Below are 14,713 nucleotides of genomic sequence, written 5' to 3'. Positions count from 1 at the left end.
AATGAGGCAATCCAGATATTCCATTATCTCAACAATATCTTCATAAAAATATCAAGACAGATCTTCTTCTTTGTCATCTCACAAGAGTGCTGAAATGTTGAGCGTCACAGATGGGTAATAAACAGAAGCAACATCTTCTTCCCTCCCAAGACCTAAAGTTCTTAGGGGTTTGTAACAAGGGACTTTAAAAATGTGCCTCTAATCCAGCAGTGTGGTGGTTAACTGCTGGTAGACAATTAACCACTGGCTGATTACATATATCAGAAAAATCCTGCCTCTGAGACAGGAAGGAGAATATTCCTGGGCTCACACTGAGTTGAGCTGAACCAGGAAGCAGAAAGAGCAGGGAATTCCTTCGTCTCACACGTGACGTGGGACTGAACCAAGGAAAGACTGCACACAAACTTAGGTCTTGAGCTGCAAGATGATAACACGACAAAGGGGACAAGATTCTAAACCTGGATTCTGACATTGACTTTGCACACAAGGGTGAGGACAACCAGGAGAACAGAGAAGCCTTCCCCTATAACTACAAGAGACAGATAAGCTTTACTTTCTAAGACTGTTCTATATCTGCACATATCAAAATATATGTTTGGGGTTGGGAAACATGCTATCTAAAGGAGTTCTGGACTGCATATGTTTAACTAGAAATACTCCCAAGTGGAGCAGAAGCTTTGTTTGGGCCCTTATTTGCATACGTTTGATGATTTTCATGTGTAAAAAAGCAGGTGCAATAAAAGCCTTATTGTTGTTTACCTTAAAACCAGTCTCTATTGCGTACCTCTGCACACGTCTCTTACAGGGTTCAATTACAGATGTCAGAAGGAATAGTCAGTGGCTGTTTCTTTATTTTGGCTATTCGGCTTTGCCTTTGGAAGACTATCTGCAGGCTCTGCACTGTATGAAGATGTTCAGTACTTTATACAAGACCATACAGGTCATCATGAAGGTGCGAAGGTACAAGTGTTTTTCAAATTAAATTTAATTTGTCAATTAGACAAAAAAGAAGAAAAAAGACGCTTAAAAAATTCACCTGTCACAACAGGTAAAATATTTTCTTATCTGGTAAGAACAAGAGGAAAATTGAAGCATAGTCACACACTGCGAGACCAAGAATGGATCTTACTGACAACAGATGGATGTGGGACAGGCTGGGGGCTCAAAGAAATTATCCAGAAATGAGTCAACATGCCCGTACATATATTAATATTGAGAGCAGTGATGCAAGCGATAATCATTTTTTCCCCTCAAGAAATTAAAGGGAAAGCTCTGGCCAGATCAGACAATCTCACCACAATAACGTATCTAAGAAATCAAGAGGGAACAAGGTCTCCACTCATTGAAAGATATTTCTCCTGTTTTCAGTTGGGCAGAGAAACATCTGAAAGTCTTCATAGCGGTGAATAGTCTGTGAAACCTAAATTCACGGGCAGTTCTAAGTTGGTAAACTGTTGCCCCAGGGGAATAGTCCCTGGCAGACAACATCTTTCTTAAGATAGTTCAGAAATGGGGAAGACCTCAGGTTGACTTGATGGCTTCAGACAAAAACAGGAAGTTGACAGCATTTTGTTCAAGAATGTGTCAAGCGGAAGCCTCTTATTCAGATGCCCTCTCATTCAGATGGGAGTTCCGCCTAGCCTACATCTTTCCTCCATTACCTCTAATACCAATGGTACTCAGAGCGATAAGGCAGTAGTGGCTATCATTACATTTTGGCCACGCACAACATGATTTTCACTACTTGTCAGTATGCTACTGGATCAACCATGGAAGTTGCCAGTGATGACAGATCTTCTAATACAGGGTCCAATATTCCACCTCAAACTGGCTTTGATGGACTAGAGTTTAAGAGGGGCCTGCTACGCAATAGAGGCTTATCCAAGAAAGTTATGAAAACTTTAATGCAAGAAAGAAATTCCTCTACCTTCAAAGTGTACCACAGGATATGGCAGCATTTCAATCATTTGTGCAAACTCTATAATATCGATTATTGGAATTCTTCTACAGCATCAATTTTTGCAAAGAGTGTTTGAACTGGGACTCCTTACCAATTAATTTAAAGTTCAAGGGGCCGATGCAGTAAAAGTTCCCAAAAAATATCGACAGGGCATTTATATCGCTGTTTTTTGGAACGTTGCTATCACGGTATTCAGAAAGTCTTCATTACCTGTCATAGCAAAATTCCCAAAACGAGCGAGTTGCTGCCAGCAAGAGCATCGAGCCTCTGAAAAGGCCTAACCCGGCGATTCATTTCTGCTGCAGAGAGAGCTGCTCAGAGAAAGCCGCCTATCCCAGGGAAAATCTCGCGAGAAAATTATGTTTTTTAACATATATTTATTCCTAGTGTAGATGTGCAGGGGGTCTCCAGAGCCGAACCGCGTTGGTTTAAGGTCTGGGGAGCCCCTGCTTCCTGAGATACAGGCCCCTTTATGGGGTGCCGGTATCTCCTATACATGGAAATATCCCGATCACGTTACGCAGGACATTATCAGTCAATGTGGCTGTGACAGGGTGAAGTCAACCCCTATCAGTTATGCCTGGGAAACATATGTATGAGTGCTTCATCCAGCACTTATAAGGGTTAACTCAGGTGGAAGCTAGCTAATCAGGATGTAAGCTGACACCTGAGAGCCAGCAAGGTAGATAAGGATCTTGTTACTAGCAGTAGCTGCCTCTCTCAGACCAGAGCACATGGACATATGTGCTGCTAGCCAGAAGGATACAGCACACTACTTACTGCAGGCAAAGTAAGATTTGTTTCATTTGTTGCATGACTGCTGAAAAGACTCTTAAGGTTTGGTTATGGTTTAGCCAGCCAGCCTGCTAGATAGGTCTGCTGTGTTAGTCAGTTTTTCTCCCAACGTGGAGGATTTATTTGTTTAAAGGGACAGTGTACCCGCATGTTATGTTGCTGTGGAGAAATAAAGCCACTAAATGTTTTCATTTATCCTGAAACTACACGTGTGGACTGTTCCCTGACCTCGGCTACAGGCCGTCCTGCCACAGGTGGTGTCAGAAGTGGGATGTCGGACGGGCCCTGTATCTGAAGGGCCACACACACACAAAAGAAAAAAAAAATGAAGACAATTTTTTCTCAGTTCCTTGAGCAACAGCTCCAGCTAGTAGAGAAGCAAGCTGAGCGACAGGCCCAGCAAGATGAGCAACAGGCCAGGCGAGAGGAAAAGCTACTCCAATTGCTGGCCGAAGGCCCAGCCCCAGGCAGACCAGGGATTGCAAATAACCCACCGGTGATGCTGCCTAATATGAAGCCAACCGAAGACCCAGAGGCATTTCTCCTCACTTTTGAAAGGGTAGCCACGGCCCATTGCTGGACAGTTGATCGCTGGGTAACGACTCTGGCTCCACTCCTCATAGGGGAAGCTCAGGCAGCCTACCAGGCTCTTCCAGCAGACGAGGCCATGGACTATCAGAAACTAAAGGCTGCTATTCTGGATCGCCTAGGCCTCACTCCATAGACCTACCGACAGCAGTTCCGGACAGTCAAATATACAAACAGAGACAGACCCCGGGTCGTAGCCCACCGCTTAGTAGACTTATGTACCAGGTGGATACAACCGGAAAAACATGACAAGGCAGAGATCCTTGAACAGTTTGTGCTCGAGCAGTTCATACAGATACTGCCCCCCTCCTCCCGCTCCTGGGTAAAAAGACACGCTGCATTTTCCCTGGATTCAGCGGTCCGCTTGGTGGAAAACTTCCTCGGCGATGACACCCAACAGGATAGCTGGGAACGGCTGGTGTAAACACCAGTTGCTTCCAGTGATGCTAGAGGCAGGAGGGCAGACAATCGAGGGGTCTACAACCCACCAGCTCGGGAGATCCAGTCAACCCGATCGGAAGACCCTTTCCCATCTCGGAGGGTTCCTGGTACAAACTCCCGCAGTGACGCCCGTCCCGGGTCCGAGGCCACTGGATCACTCAAGGGAGGCCGCCACCCACAGTATTCCCCGAGAACCTGGACTCCTGTCACCCACCCGGTGGAGAGGATAACCCCACCAACCAGAAGGGAGGATCCCATCCAACAGCAGAGAGGTCCAAACACCGAGCCCCGTTGAGAACTTCCGCTGATGACCGAGGTTGCGGACTCAGGAGATGATGAGATGGACTGTTCATATGGCAGAACCACTGCCACAGCTTGTCTCCGAGGGGACCACAATCCGTGGTTAGTCCCAGCATCTCTGGAGGGGACAAAAGTAAACGCCATGCTGGACTCAGGCTCTGGAAAAACCCTGATCCTAGAGGGCCTAATTCCAAGCAATAGACTATCTTATGACTCTCCTTGGAATATCGAGTGTATCCATGGGGATACAAAGAGATACATGACGGCGAACGATCTACTGTGTATCCAGGATCAAGAGGCTAGCCTAGTAGTGGGAGTTGCTCCCTGGCTACCTGCTCCTGTTCTACTTGGCCGAGACTGGCCCTACCTTGAAACATTGTTGGCTCTTACTCCTACGGAGCCTACTTCTCTGGTACCGGAGAAGCCCGGAGGCTTGTTCCCTTTTTCCCCAGAGATTTTCCCCCGTAGACACCATGTCCCAAAGACATGTAAACAGAGACGTGCAGAAAAAGAGGACTGGTTAAGAAAGGCTGGGACTCTTGGTAACATTAGTCAGCCCAAAGGACTGCAGGTCATGGCCGGGGATGACCAGGGTGGGGAACAGATAGATACGGGAATGTTGCCAGACCTGGATCTTCCTGACTTCCGTCAGAGGCAGAGGGAGGACACAGCACTGGCTAGACAATATGAGAAGGTGGTACAGGTCAACAACAAGATAATGGATGAACAAGGGGTAAAAGTGTTTCCACATTTTGAACTGTTGAATGACATCCTATATCGGGTGAATAAGGTTACACAAACAGGGGAGGTCATTCGACAGATGCTAGTCCCTAAAGGGTTAAATAAACAGTGTTCACCCTAGCCCATACTCTCCCATGGGGTGGTCATTTGGGCAGAGATAAGACCACGGACCGCATCTCATCCCGGTTTTACTGGCCAGGCATACATGGTGACATCATGAAACTATGTGAGACATGTCCTGAATGCCAGTTAACTAGCCAAAAAGGACAGAAGCCGGCTCCCTTGGTTCCTCTGCCCTTGGTAGCCGTCCCATTCGAGAGAATTGGGGTAGATCTGGTTGGACCTTTAGAACCCTCTGCGAAGGGACATAAATTTATACTCGTTGTTGTAGATTATGCCACCAGATATCCTGAGGCCTTCCCTCTGAGATCAGCCACTGCTAAACAGGTTGCTCACAGGCTGTTAGAACTGTTCTCTAGGGTAGGACTTCCCCAAGTAATGTTAACTGACCAGGGAACAAATTTCATGGCAAAGTTAATGCAGGATGTCCTGAAGTTATTGGAGGTAAAATCCGTCCGGACCTCGGTCTACCATCCTCAGACTGATGGATTGGTAGAGAGGTTTAACCGTACTTTAAAAACCATGCTTAGGAAGTTTGTGGACACTGAAAAGCGAGCTTGGGATGAACTTCTCCCTTTCCTGTTGTTTGCGGTACGAGAAGTTCCCCAATCATCCACAGGCTTCTCCCCGTTTGAGCTCCTATATGGACGCCAACCTCTGGGTATTCTCGACCTACTGAAGGAATCCTGGGAGGAGGAGCCCTCCCCCTCCAAGAATACCCTTCAGTATGTCATAGACCTTAGAAACCGCCTAGACATGATAGGTCGGTTTGCTAAGGAAAACCTCAAATCTGCTCAAGAACGTCAAGAGAGGCAGTACAACCAAAATGCTCGCTTGAGGGTCTTCCAACCTGGGGACCAAGTGATGCTACTACTACCGACATCAGAGAGTAAACTCCTTGCGAAGTGGCAGGGACCTTTCAAAGTTCTCCACCGCACTGGGGAGGTGAACTATGAGATCTCTCAACCAGGTTCCAGGAAGGGTAAACAAATTTACCACGTGAACCTCCTGAAACCCTGGAAAACGATGAGATCGCTGTTCATTCACCCTCGGGAAGGAGAGACGGATTTGGGTCCACAGCTTCCAAAGGGTAGTACGTACAATGACCATCAGGTTCCCATGGGAGGGCAGTTAACAACGGAACAAAGGTCAGACCTACTAGATGTATGTGACCAGTTCCCAGATGTTTTTTCTGAGCTGCCAGGGCAGACTGATTTAGTGTCCCATAGGATTGAGACAGAACCTGGCGTAAAAGTACGGTCCCGTCCCTATAGATTGCCAGAGGGCCGAAAAGACCTGGTAGAGAGGGAGATAATAGACATGTTGGAATTGGGCGTTATCGTGGAGTCCCACAGCGAATGGTGTAGCCCTATCGTGTTAGTCCCTAAACCAGATGGGAAGGTGAGGTTTTGCGTCGATCTGCGAAAGGTAAATGCTGTATCCAGATTTGATGCATACCCAATGCCTAGGGTGGATGAATTGCTTGAATTGCTTGGTAAAGCAGAGTATATCTCCACCCTAGATCTCACGAAAGGATATTGGCAGATACCACTAGCGGAAGAATCCAAATGCAAAACTGCCTTCGCCACCCCTCTCGGGTTATACCAATTCGTCACTATGCCATTTGGGTTACATGGGGCTCCAGCCACGTTCCAAAGGTTAATGGACAATGTACTACGACCCCATAGGGCATATGCCGCGGCCTACTTGGATGACATTGTCATCTATAGCAGACACTGGCAGTCTCATATAAAAAGGTTAAGGGCAGTCCTAACATCCTTAAGAGAAGCAGGGCTCACTGCAAATCCCAAAAAATGTGCCCTGGGTAAATCCACTACAAAGTACTTGGGCTATGCCGTTGGGGGAGGGATAGTAAGGCCACTAGCTAGCAAGGTGGCCGCCATAAAGGAAGTCCCCACCCCACAGACAAAGACAGGTCCGCTCCCTTTTGAGGTTAGCAGGGTATTACCGGCGGTTTATCCCCAATTTTTCAGAAATATCTGCACCCCTAACAGATCTGACAAAAAAGAGTGCCCGACCCAAGTTAAATGGTCTTGGGAGTGCCAAGACGCCTTTGACATGCTAAAAAAGTGCCTGTCAGAGGGCACCGCTCTTCGGAGCCCAGATTTTAAAGAGCCCTTCATCATCCAGACGGACGCCTCAGAGGTAGGACTGGGAGCAGTGCTGTCTCAGCAATTTGATGGTGTTGCACACCCCATACTGTTCATCAACCGGAAGCTGTTCCCAAGGGAAGTGAGGTATTCCGTTATTGAGAAGGAGTGCCTCGCTGTAAAATGGGCAATTGAGGCCTTGAGACATTATATCGTCGGAGTACACTTCACCCTGGTCACTGACCATGCGCCCTTGAAGTGGTTAAACACCATGAAGGACACAAATCCAAGGTTGACCAGGTGGTATATGGCCCTCCAACCCTTCTCTTTTGATATTCAGCATAGACCTGGAAAGGACCATGGAAATGCTGATTTTTTTGTCAAGAGAAGGAGTGGAGGGTCGGGCTTCAGCCGTGTGGGACCTTAGCCACACACAAACAGGGATGGTATGTGACAGGGTGAAGTCAACCCCTATCAGTTATGCCTGGGAAACATATGTCTGAGTGCTTCATCCAGCACTCATAAGGGTTCATTCAGGTGGAAGCTAGCTAATCAGGATGTAAGCAGACACCTGAGAGTCAGCAAGGTAGATAAGGATCTTGTTACTAGCAGTAGCTGCCTCTCTCAGACCAAAGCACATGGACATATGTGCTGCTAGCCAGAAAGATACAGCACACTACTTACTGCAGGCAAAGTAAGATTTGTTTCATTTGTTGCATGACTGCTGAAAAGACTCTTAAGGTTTGGTTATGGTTTAGCCAGCCAGCCTGCTAGATAGGTCTGCTGTGTTAGTCAGTTTTTCTCCCAACGTGGAGCAGGATTTATTTGTTTAAAGGGACAGTGTACCCGCATGTTATGTTGCTGTGGAGAAATAAAGCCACTGAACATTTTCATTTATCCTGAAACTACACGTGTGGACTGTTCCCTGACCTCGGCTACAGGCCGTCCTGCCACAGTGGCAAAAACAAAAAACATAATATACATCCAATGTCAAAACCTGTTAAAAAAATACATTTACAAACATGCAATATTTTACTTACCATTAGAAGCGCTGGCCCTCCGACTCCCGGGGAAACAGGAAGCCACGCTCATTTGCCACACTCAGTAGCACTCCTTAATACACACACACACACACACACTTTGGAGTTTGAGCTTACTGGGAAAGTGTGTGTTAATATAAATTCATTAGTGTTTGTATCAGTATGTTGTATGACATATGTTCACCCAACCTATTTGGTACTGCTTGAGCATGACCCTTTGGTGCCCACTGTTATGGATAGAAAATTGTTTCACAATCTTACTGTAATTTTCTTTTCCTGAGTAATGTTCCATGGCAGTGGGCACCAATCGGCCGACTCTAAAGTTAAAGATACAGCATTAACATGAATGTTATATACTGTATTTCAGCTAAGAACTACAAGACTGCATTACCTTTGAGGAGGAGGTGTATCCAGATTTAGGGCCTCCTACAGGTGCAAGTTTTCAATCAGTCCTAGCCCAGCTGGAAGATGGGACGTACCCCTTTGGTGCCCACTACCATTATTACTCAGGAAAAGAAAATGACGGTAAGATTATGGAACAATTTTCTATTTTTCAGCCTTGATAACTCCCAATACGAAAAAAAAATCAACATTCATTTGGCAGAATGTAGCCCCCAATATTCCATTTTTTTGCACACAGGGACTTGGTAAATCATAACTCACATGCACATGTGAATCTGAAGCGTGACTATACACAAGAGACATACCCACCATTCATTTATTGTCAGGTAACATTGCAAATAGCTGTCCAGTAACCAACTGAATCGTTTTGATCCGAATTTGTATCACATGCAGTAAATGTCATTTTGGTTAGTGTATGAAAGCTGTGTGTGACCACACTTCCAATTCCTTCCCTTCTTCCACACTCCTCCTCTCCCCCTCATGCCCCCTTTATTCTACAGCCCTGCCTGCAATCAGCTAAGGCTAACCATTGGTTCCATTCCCAGGACATCCTCCTATGCTCCTCCTCTTTGCCCCGTACTCTGATTATATAAGCACAGAGGTTTCTTCTTCTCACAGATCAGCACAATCACAAGACAGACAAGCTTCAAAGCTCCTGATCTAATCACGTTATTCAGTGCTAGCTGTGATGTGGTGCAGGTTTCCTGGGCATCCCATGGCTTGGCTCTGCTTGCTGATGGTCCTCTTGGTGCCCTGCTCTCTGTCTTCCTCCTCTGATGTCCCTGACTTTGATCCACCTCTCTATAATATAAGCCTGGACTTGCCACCTCAGCAGCGCTGGGAGCCAGTGCTGAAGCATTACAACAGCACTTACCTGCGAGAACTTTTGACTTCTATCATTAAGTAAGTGTTGTAACTATGTACATACAGCTGTAACATGACCAACTGCATGACTTTATATTTTCTTTGCATCAGCATCCTTACATATTGATATTAAACTATGTGTTAATGTAATATTTCTATGTCACATCTTTATTTCGCTTACTGTACTGCAGAATGTATTTGGCACGTTATAAATCAAATGGTAATAACAAGAGACATTCTTTCCCCATTACAGATGTTGCTTTTAATTTTCCTTTTTATTTTCAAGTAAGCAGCTATTATAACTCACTTCAAGATACATATAATTTGATCATCTGTAATTGAATAAATCATTTGTGTGTGTTTGTGTATGCGTGTACACATAGTATAATTTGTAATAGTTTAACACATTTTCTTAGTATCAATAATAAAATTGAATCTTGGTTATTTAATGGGGCTGTTACTAAACAAGTAATTCGAACTTAATAATCTATGGCTTAATGAAACGGAAGTAGATTTTCTAACCATGAAGAATCCAAGAAGTCCAGTAATCTATTTATTACCTAAAATACACAAGGGTTTACATAACCCGACAGGAAGACCGATCATTTCTACCACAAACTCTATCAATCAGCCTCTAGCAATATATGTAGACATGTTTTTACAACCATTGGTAACATAAAGTAGATCATATATCAGAGATACATTTGATTTCCTTGATAAAATATGATCCATACCATTGGACGGAAAATATGTTTTATTATTAACACTGGATGTTACTAATCTCTATACAATAATCCCCCATAAGGATGGCCTGAATGTCATTAGACAAGAACTAGAGGAAGTACATCAAAATAATCCCACAGTTATACTATATTATGCTATTGCTCCATTTCATTCTTTATAAAAACTTCTTTAAATTTGAAAACACATTTTACTTACAAACGACAGAACCAGTGATGGGAAGTAATGTGGCCAATAACACACATATAATTCACACCGCTCACCAGAAATAAATTGAAAGAGTAGATTGGTTTTGATGGTGTCTTATTGCCAAGATTGACAATGGGTGCCACCTGTGTGCTGAGTTGATGTATTTTCAAGGTTGATAATATACATATAAAGATATAATATACATTGATAAAGCCAAGGCATCAACTTGTAGCATATCAAATTAGTGTAGCAAATAGTATAGCATAAATATAACACAATGTGATACTGGAAGACTTATGCAGGGTATGTTGCAGTTACTTACAGTTCTATCAATTAAGAGCTAATCAGCATCCTTAATAGTGGACACCAGGACACCGTCCATCATCTGTCCTTATTACTGCTTATTTTTAAACATACACACTACAATTAATTATTGAGCAAGTGTAGACATATATTATTTTATAACCATTAAATATTGTGTTTTAATTGCCTTGGTGTGCACTACTAGTGTGCTTCTTTTGGAGGTCAATTGGTTATTCCAGTTATCCTCCACCTTGATAATACTGTACATCAACTCAGCACACAGGTAGCATTCCTCTCCCATGGGCCAGCATGTGAGTCTTAATTTGTTGCGGTTTCCAGGTGCAGCCTGGAAACCGTTGGAGCATGTGCCAGAGGGGGGTGGACTCACTGGAGTGGTGCTGCCCAGTTACCGGGGCTTGGGAGTGGGACCCTCCCCTGGTATAAAACATGGCATCCTTCCAAATTGAGTCTGTTCTCTGTGTGCTTCCCAGTAGCCTGCTCCTTAGGGAGTAGATTAGATTCTACCTTACCCCATCAGGGGGTGAGGGGTGAGGACTAGACCAGGGGCCTCACGCTCCTGGGGGCCTAGTCAAGGAGAATGTGCGAGCCAGGCTCTGACCATTGATGCATGATGCATGATGCAAGCTGCATGGGATATGTCCTGTAAACATCGGTGGGATTGTACCTCTCTTGCATGCGAGTAATATGGAGAAGGTCCAGCAATAAACCTGTTGTACTGTTCCTGGTCTATGGCTGAGTTACTGAAAAGGTTCCTGTAGGGATGAAACCCTGTCTTTGGCAGAGTCCTGCAGGACGGAGGCACTGCACCATCCCGAAAGTCTGTCCTGTTGTCTACTCCCTATACCAATGCAGAGACTCAGTCTCAGAATCATAACAGTACCAAAACCAACAGATCACCCTTAAGGGGGGGGGGTGTTACATATAGAGGGGGCACAGTGTGTGTGTGTATAGACGGGGGGTTGCAATGTTTGTGTGTATGTATAGAAGGGGGCTGCAGTGTGTGTGTGTATAGACAGGGCGGCAGTGTGTGTGTGTATAGAAGGGGTCTGCAGGGTATGTGTGTGTGTGTGTATAGACAGGGCTGCAGTGTGTGTATAGGAGGAGGCTGCAGTGTGTGTGTATACAGTAGATGTGGTCTGCAATGCCTGTGTGTGTTTGTGTATAGAGGGGGGCTGAAATGTTTGTGTGTGTATAGAGGAGGGCTGAAATGTTTGTGCATATATAGAGGGTGGGGCTGCACTGTCTGTGTCTGTGTGCGTGTGCGTGTGCGTGTGCGTGTGCGTGTGCGTGTGCGTGTGTATATATAGAGTGGGCCTAGCATCACGAAGAGCCAGTGGGCATCCAGCTGCCAGAGCCTGGTGTGGGCGCCCTAAAGGCAACCTCAAAAAATAAAAAAAAGATATTACTAGGGGAGGGCTTCCCATGGCCTACCCTCACCTTGAAAGGACAGACGATACTGACTAAAAGGGGGGGCGGGGGAATGTCTTGTTATATCCTGGTCCATACTTAACGGTCCGACGCTAAGTTGAAGGGGAGGAGGTCAAATGTTATCATTGAGACCGCACAAGAAAATGAACCTCTATGAAGAAGAAAAATGAGTAGCGCTAAGTTTTACCGGCACAGTTTAACCTTCGTGTATGTGTATTATTTTACATGTGGCTTAGCCTTTGGACTCCTGGTGCTGATCAATCCAATTGGCATCCTGCACATTAGACTCTTTAACGTCAGATGCTGGCAAAAAGAATCACTGCACAACAGGATATCTTGCCACAAAAGTGATGTCCGCTGTCTTTATTCACATAACTTCATGCAGAGAAAAGTGCGCTGTCATGTACAGGCAAAGTATTAGTCAAGTTGTGGATCCATGTAATTTGCTAGAGATTCCATCATAATACATAGATTAGCCACTTTTTTTATTAGTTACGAACCGTGTACAGCTACTGGTGAAAATTTTGAGTAACACATAATTAAAGAGGACCTGAAATAACTATAATTCAAGCAGGGAATGTATGACTTTTCACCTAATTGTTACTGTTTATTGTTATATTTATTACTCCTCTATTTACTGTTACATTCATTATCCCCTGTCACATATGGCACACTTGTGAGCATGTGTCTTGTATATGTGACAAGGATTAATACACACAGCTATCAATTGGATCCATTTTCACTACCGCAGGGTCCCTCTAATGAGTAATATCTCCCCCCTATCCACCACAATATATTTCTTATATTGCTTCCACCGCCAAAGAGATATCAAAACGCACTTGCAGAATCTTTGGTCCCTTTGTTTACTAAGAATTTTTTTTTTAATATCTTACCTTTCTAGTGGCAGCACATAGATATGATTGCAATAAAGTAATGGATAAATATTAACTAATTTGAAGTAGCTTGCCCAGGAGAAAGGGGAGTTGGCTAGAGTAGCTGTGTGAATTAACCCTGGTTGCAAACATAAGTCATGTTCTCACCAGTGTGCTGTTCGTGACTGTTGGTATATAGAGATGGATTGAGGGGAGATATTGTTAATTGGAGGGACCTTTGCGGAAGGTGAAAAGTGGGTCAGCTAATGAGCTGTATTAACCCTTGTCCCATATGCAGGTCATGTGTTCACAGGTGTGCTGTACGGGACAGCCAATAATGACAAATTTGCCGGTGCCCATGCCCAATAGCAGCTTTATTGTATTAGTTAAGTAATCTAAGTGTTTGTACCTTGTGTTTTGCAGCCAATTAGTACCAAAATGGGCCCTTGCCGTAATCTGTCCACTGGCAGAGATGGATTTAGAATCTGTTGTACGTGAGCCCTATGCTGGAGAGATCAGAGGATTATCCAGAGGACTGGGTATGTGCGCTGCGGACGTTCTCATCTTAAACCTTGCTTATGAAGCTGCTGCGTAAGTACAAAAAAAATATATGTGTTTTTATGTTCACCTGGTCCTGTGAGATTATATTAACAGATAATTACTGCATGTACTATAAAAACGGTATTTAAAGCAACAATCCTGACGAATTTTCAAAATGTATTTACTGTTATATCATTTGTGCCAAGGGTTGCTCCTAAACTAAACCATGTTTTTTTGGTGGGGCCCCCACTCCCCAAGATACTGAATACTCGTAAAAGAAAAGAATATTGAAGAACTGTACATACCTCTCAAAAAACTCTATAATAACTTCAATCCACAATAATATATAAATAAACCTTAACAATCCGTTCTTGTGCACATAACTTATATAATAATAATTAGGAGGTATTAAGAATGCTCCAATCCTTTTTTCTTTTTTTTCTCGGAGCTGTATATATCACAGTATATTTATATTGCTTGCACAAGTTTTGTTTAACTTTTGCAAGGTACTGTTTTAGATGGGGCATAGGTATCTTATACAGAAGATATCAATGAAACAGTATAGTAAATTGCGTGTGTCAATGATCAATATAGTGTAACTGCTGTCGATTGTGTGGCTAAAATCCACCAATAGATAATGAATGTAACAATTTCTACCTTTTTTTTTTTTTACCCCAGCAATTTATTAGTCATATAATCCAAAATATTTTAGGTCATGTTAATCTTTTCTGCTATAGAAACCTGCATCACATTTGATAAACATTTCTTAGATCTGATGCACACACTAAGGGAAAATAAATTAAACATTAGGCCACAGCTTAAAGTTATCTGCTCTCCAAACAGCCTGTTTGCACTGTGTAGACAAATAATGTTAAGCAGTTTGCAAAAGTAATAAGTGTATTTTCATTTATTTTTTTTTACAAAAAAGATTTTGTACCAGCATTATAGCTCAAGATGAAAATGGAAATATTTACCATGGAAGAAACATGGATTACCACTTCGGTGAAACATTAAGAAAAATTACCTTGGATTTGAATTTTGTAAAAGATGGGCAGGTATAGTACATCAACCAACATGTCCTATTTAAAAGGGAGTCTAGATGCTGGCTTACTGAAATTAATTGGCATGGAAATTGGTTTATAGCTTAGCACCAGTAAATATGGCACAAACCCCATTATTTCAAGCTTCATACTGTACGTATCTTTACCTATGTCACTAGAATAGTCTTTTTTTTAACACTTTATATGATTAGTTAAC

General features: G+C 43.6%; 1 protein-coding gene across 7 annotated transcripts in view; it reads left to right on the top strand.

Annotated features, from left to right (window-relative positions):
- The first annotated feature begins 9,094 nt into the window (after positions 1-9,094).
- Positions 9,095-14,713, top strand: part of LOC142498980 (N-acylethanolamine-hydrolyzing acid amidase-like) — a 102,625-nt gene continuing 97,006 nt past the window's right edge. For all 7 annotated transcript variants that reach the window (XR_012802599.1, XM_075607693.1, XM_075607703.1 and 4 more), the window contains exons 1-3: positions 9,095-9,401; positions 13,340-13,507; positions 14,385-14,511. Coding sequence is in view for 6 of the 7 variants with exons in the window: in XM_075607693.1 (XP_075463808.1) it covers positions 9,187-9,401; positions 13,340-13,507; positions 14,385-14,511 (510 nt within the window). In the remaining variant the exon portion in view is untranslated. The remainder of the gene's footprint in view (positions 9,402-13,339; positions 13,508-14,384; positions 14,512-14,713) is intronic.

Source organism: Ascaphus truei, chromosome 1, assembly GCF_040206685.1.
Source record: "Ascaphus truei isolate aAscTru1 chromosome 1, aAscTru1.hap1, whole genome shotgun sequence".
In the NCBI taxonomy this organism is placed as follows: Eukaryota; Metazoa; Chordata; class Amphibia; order Anura; family Ascaphidae; genus Ascaphus; species Ascaphus truei.
This window is presented reverse-complemented; position numbering and strand designations above follow the sequence as displayed.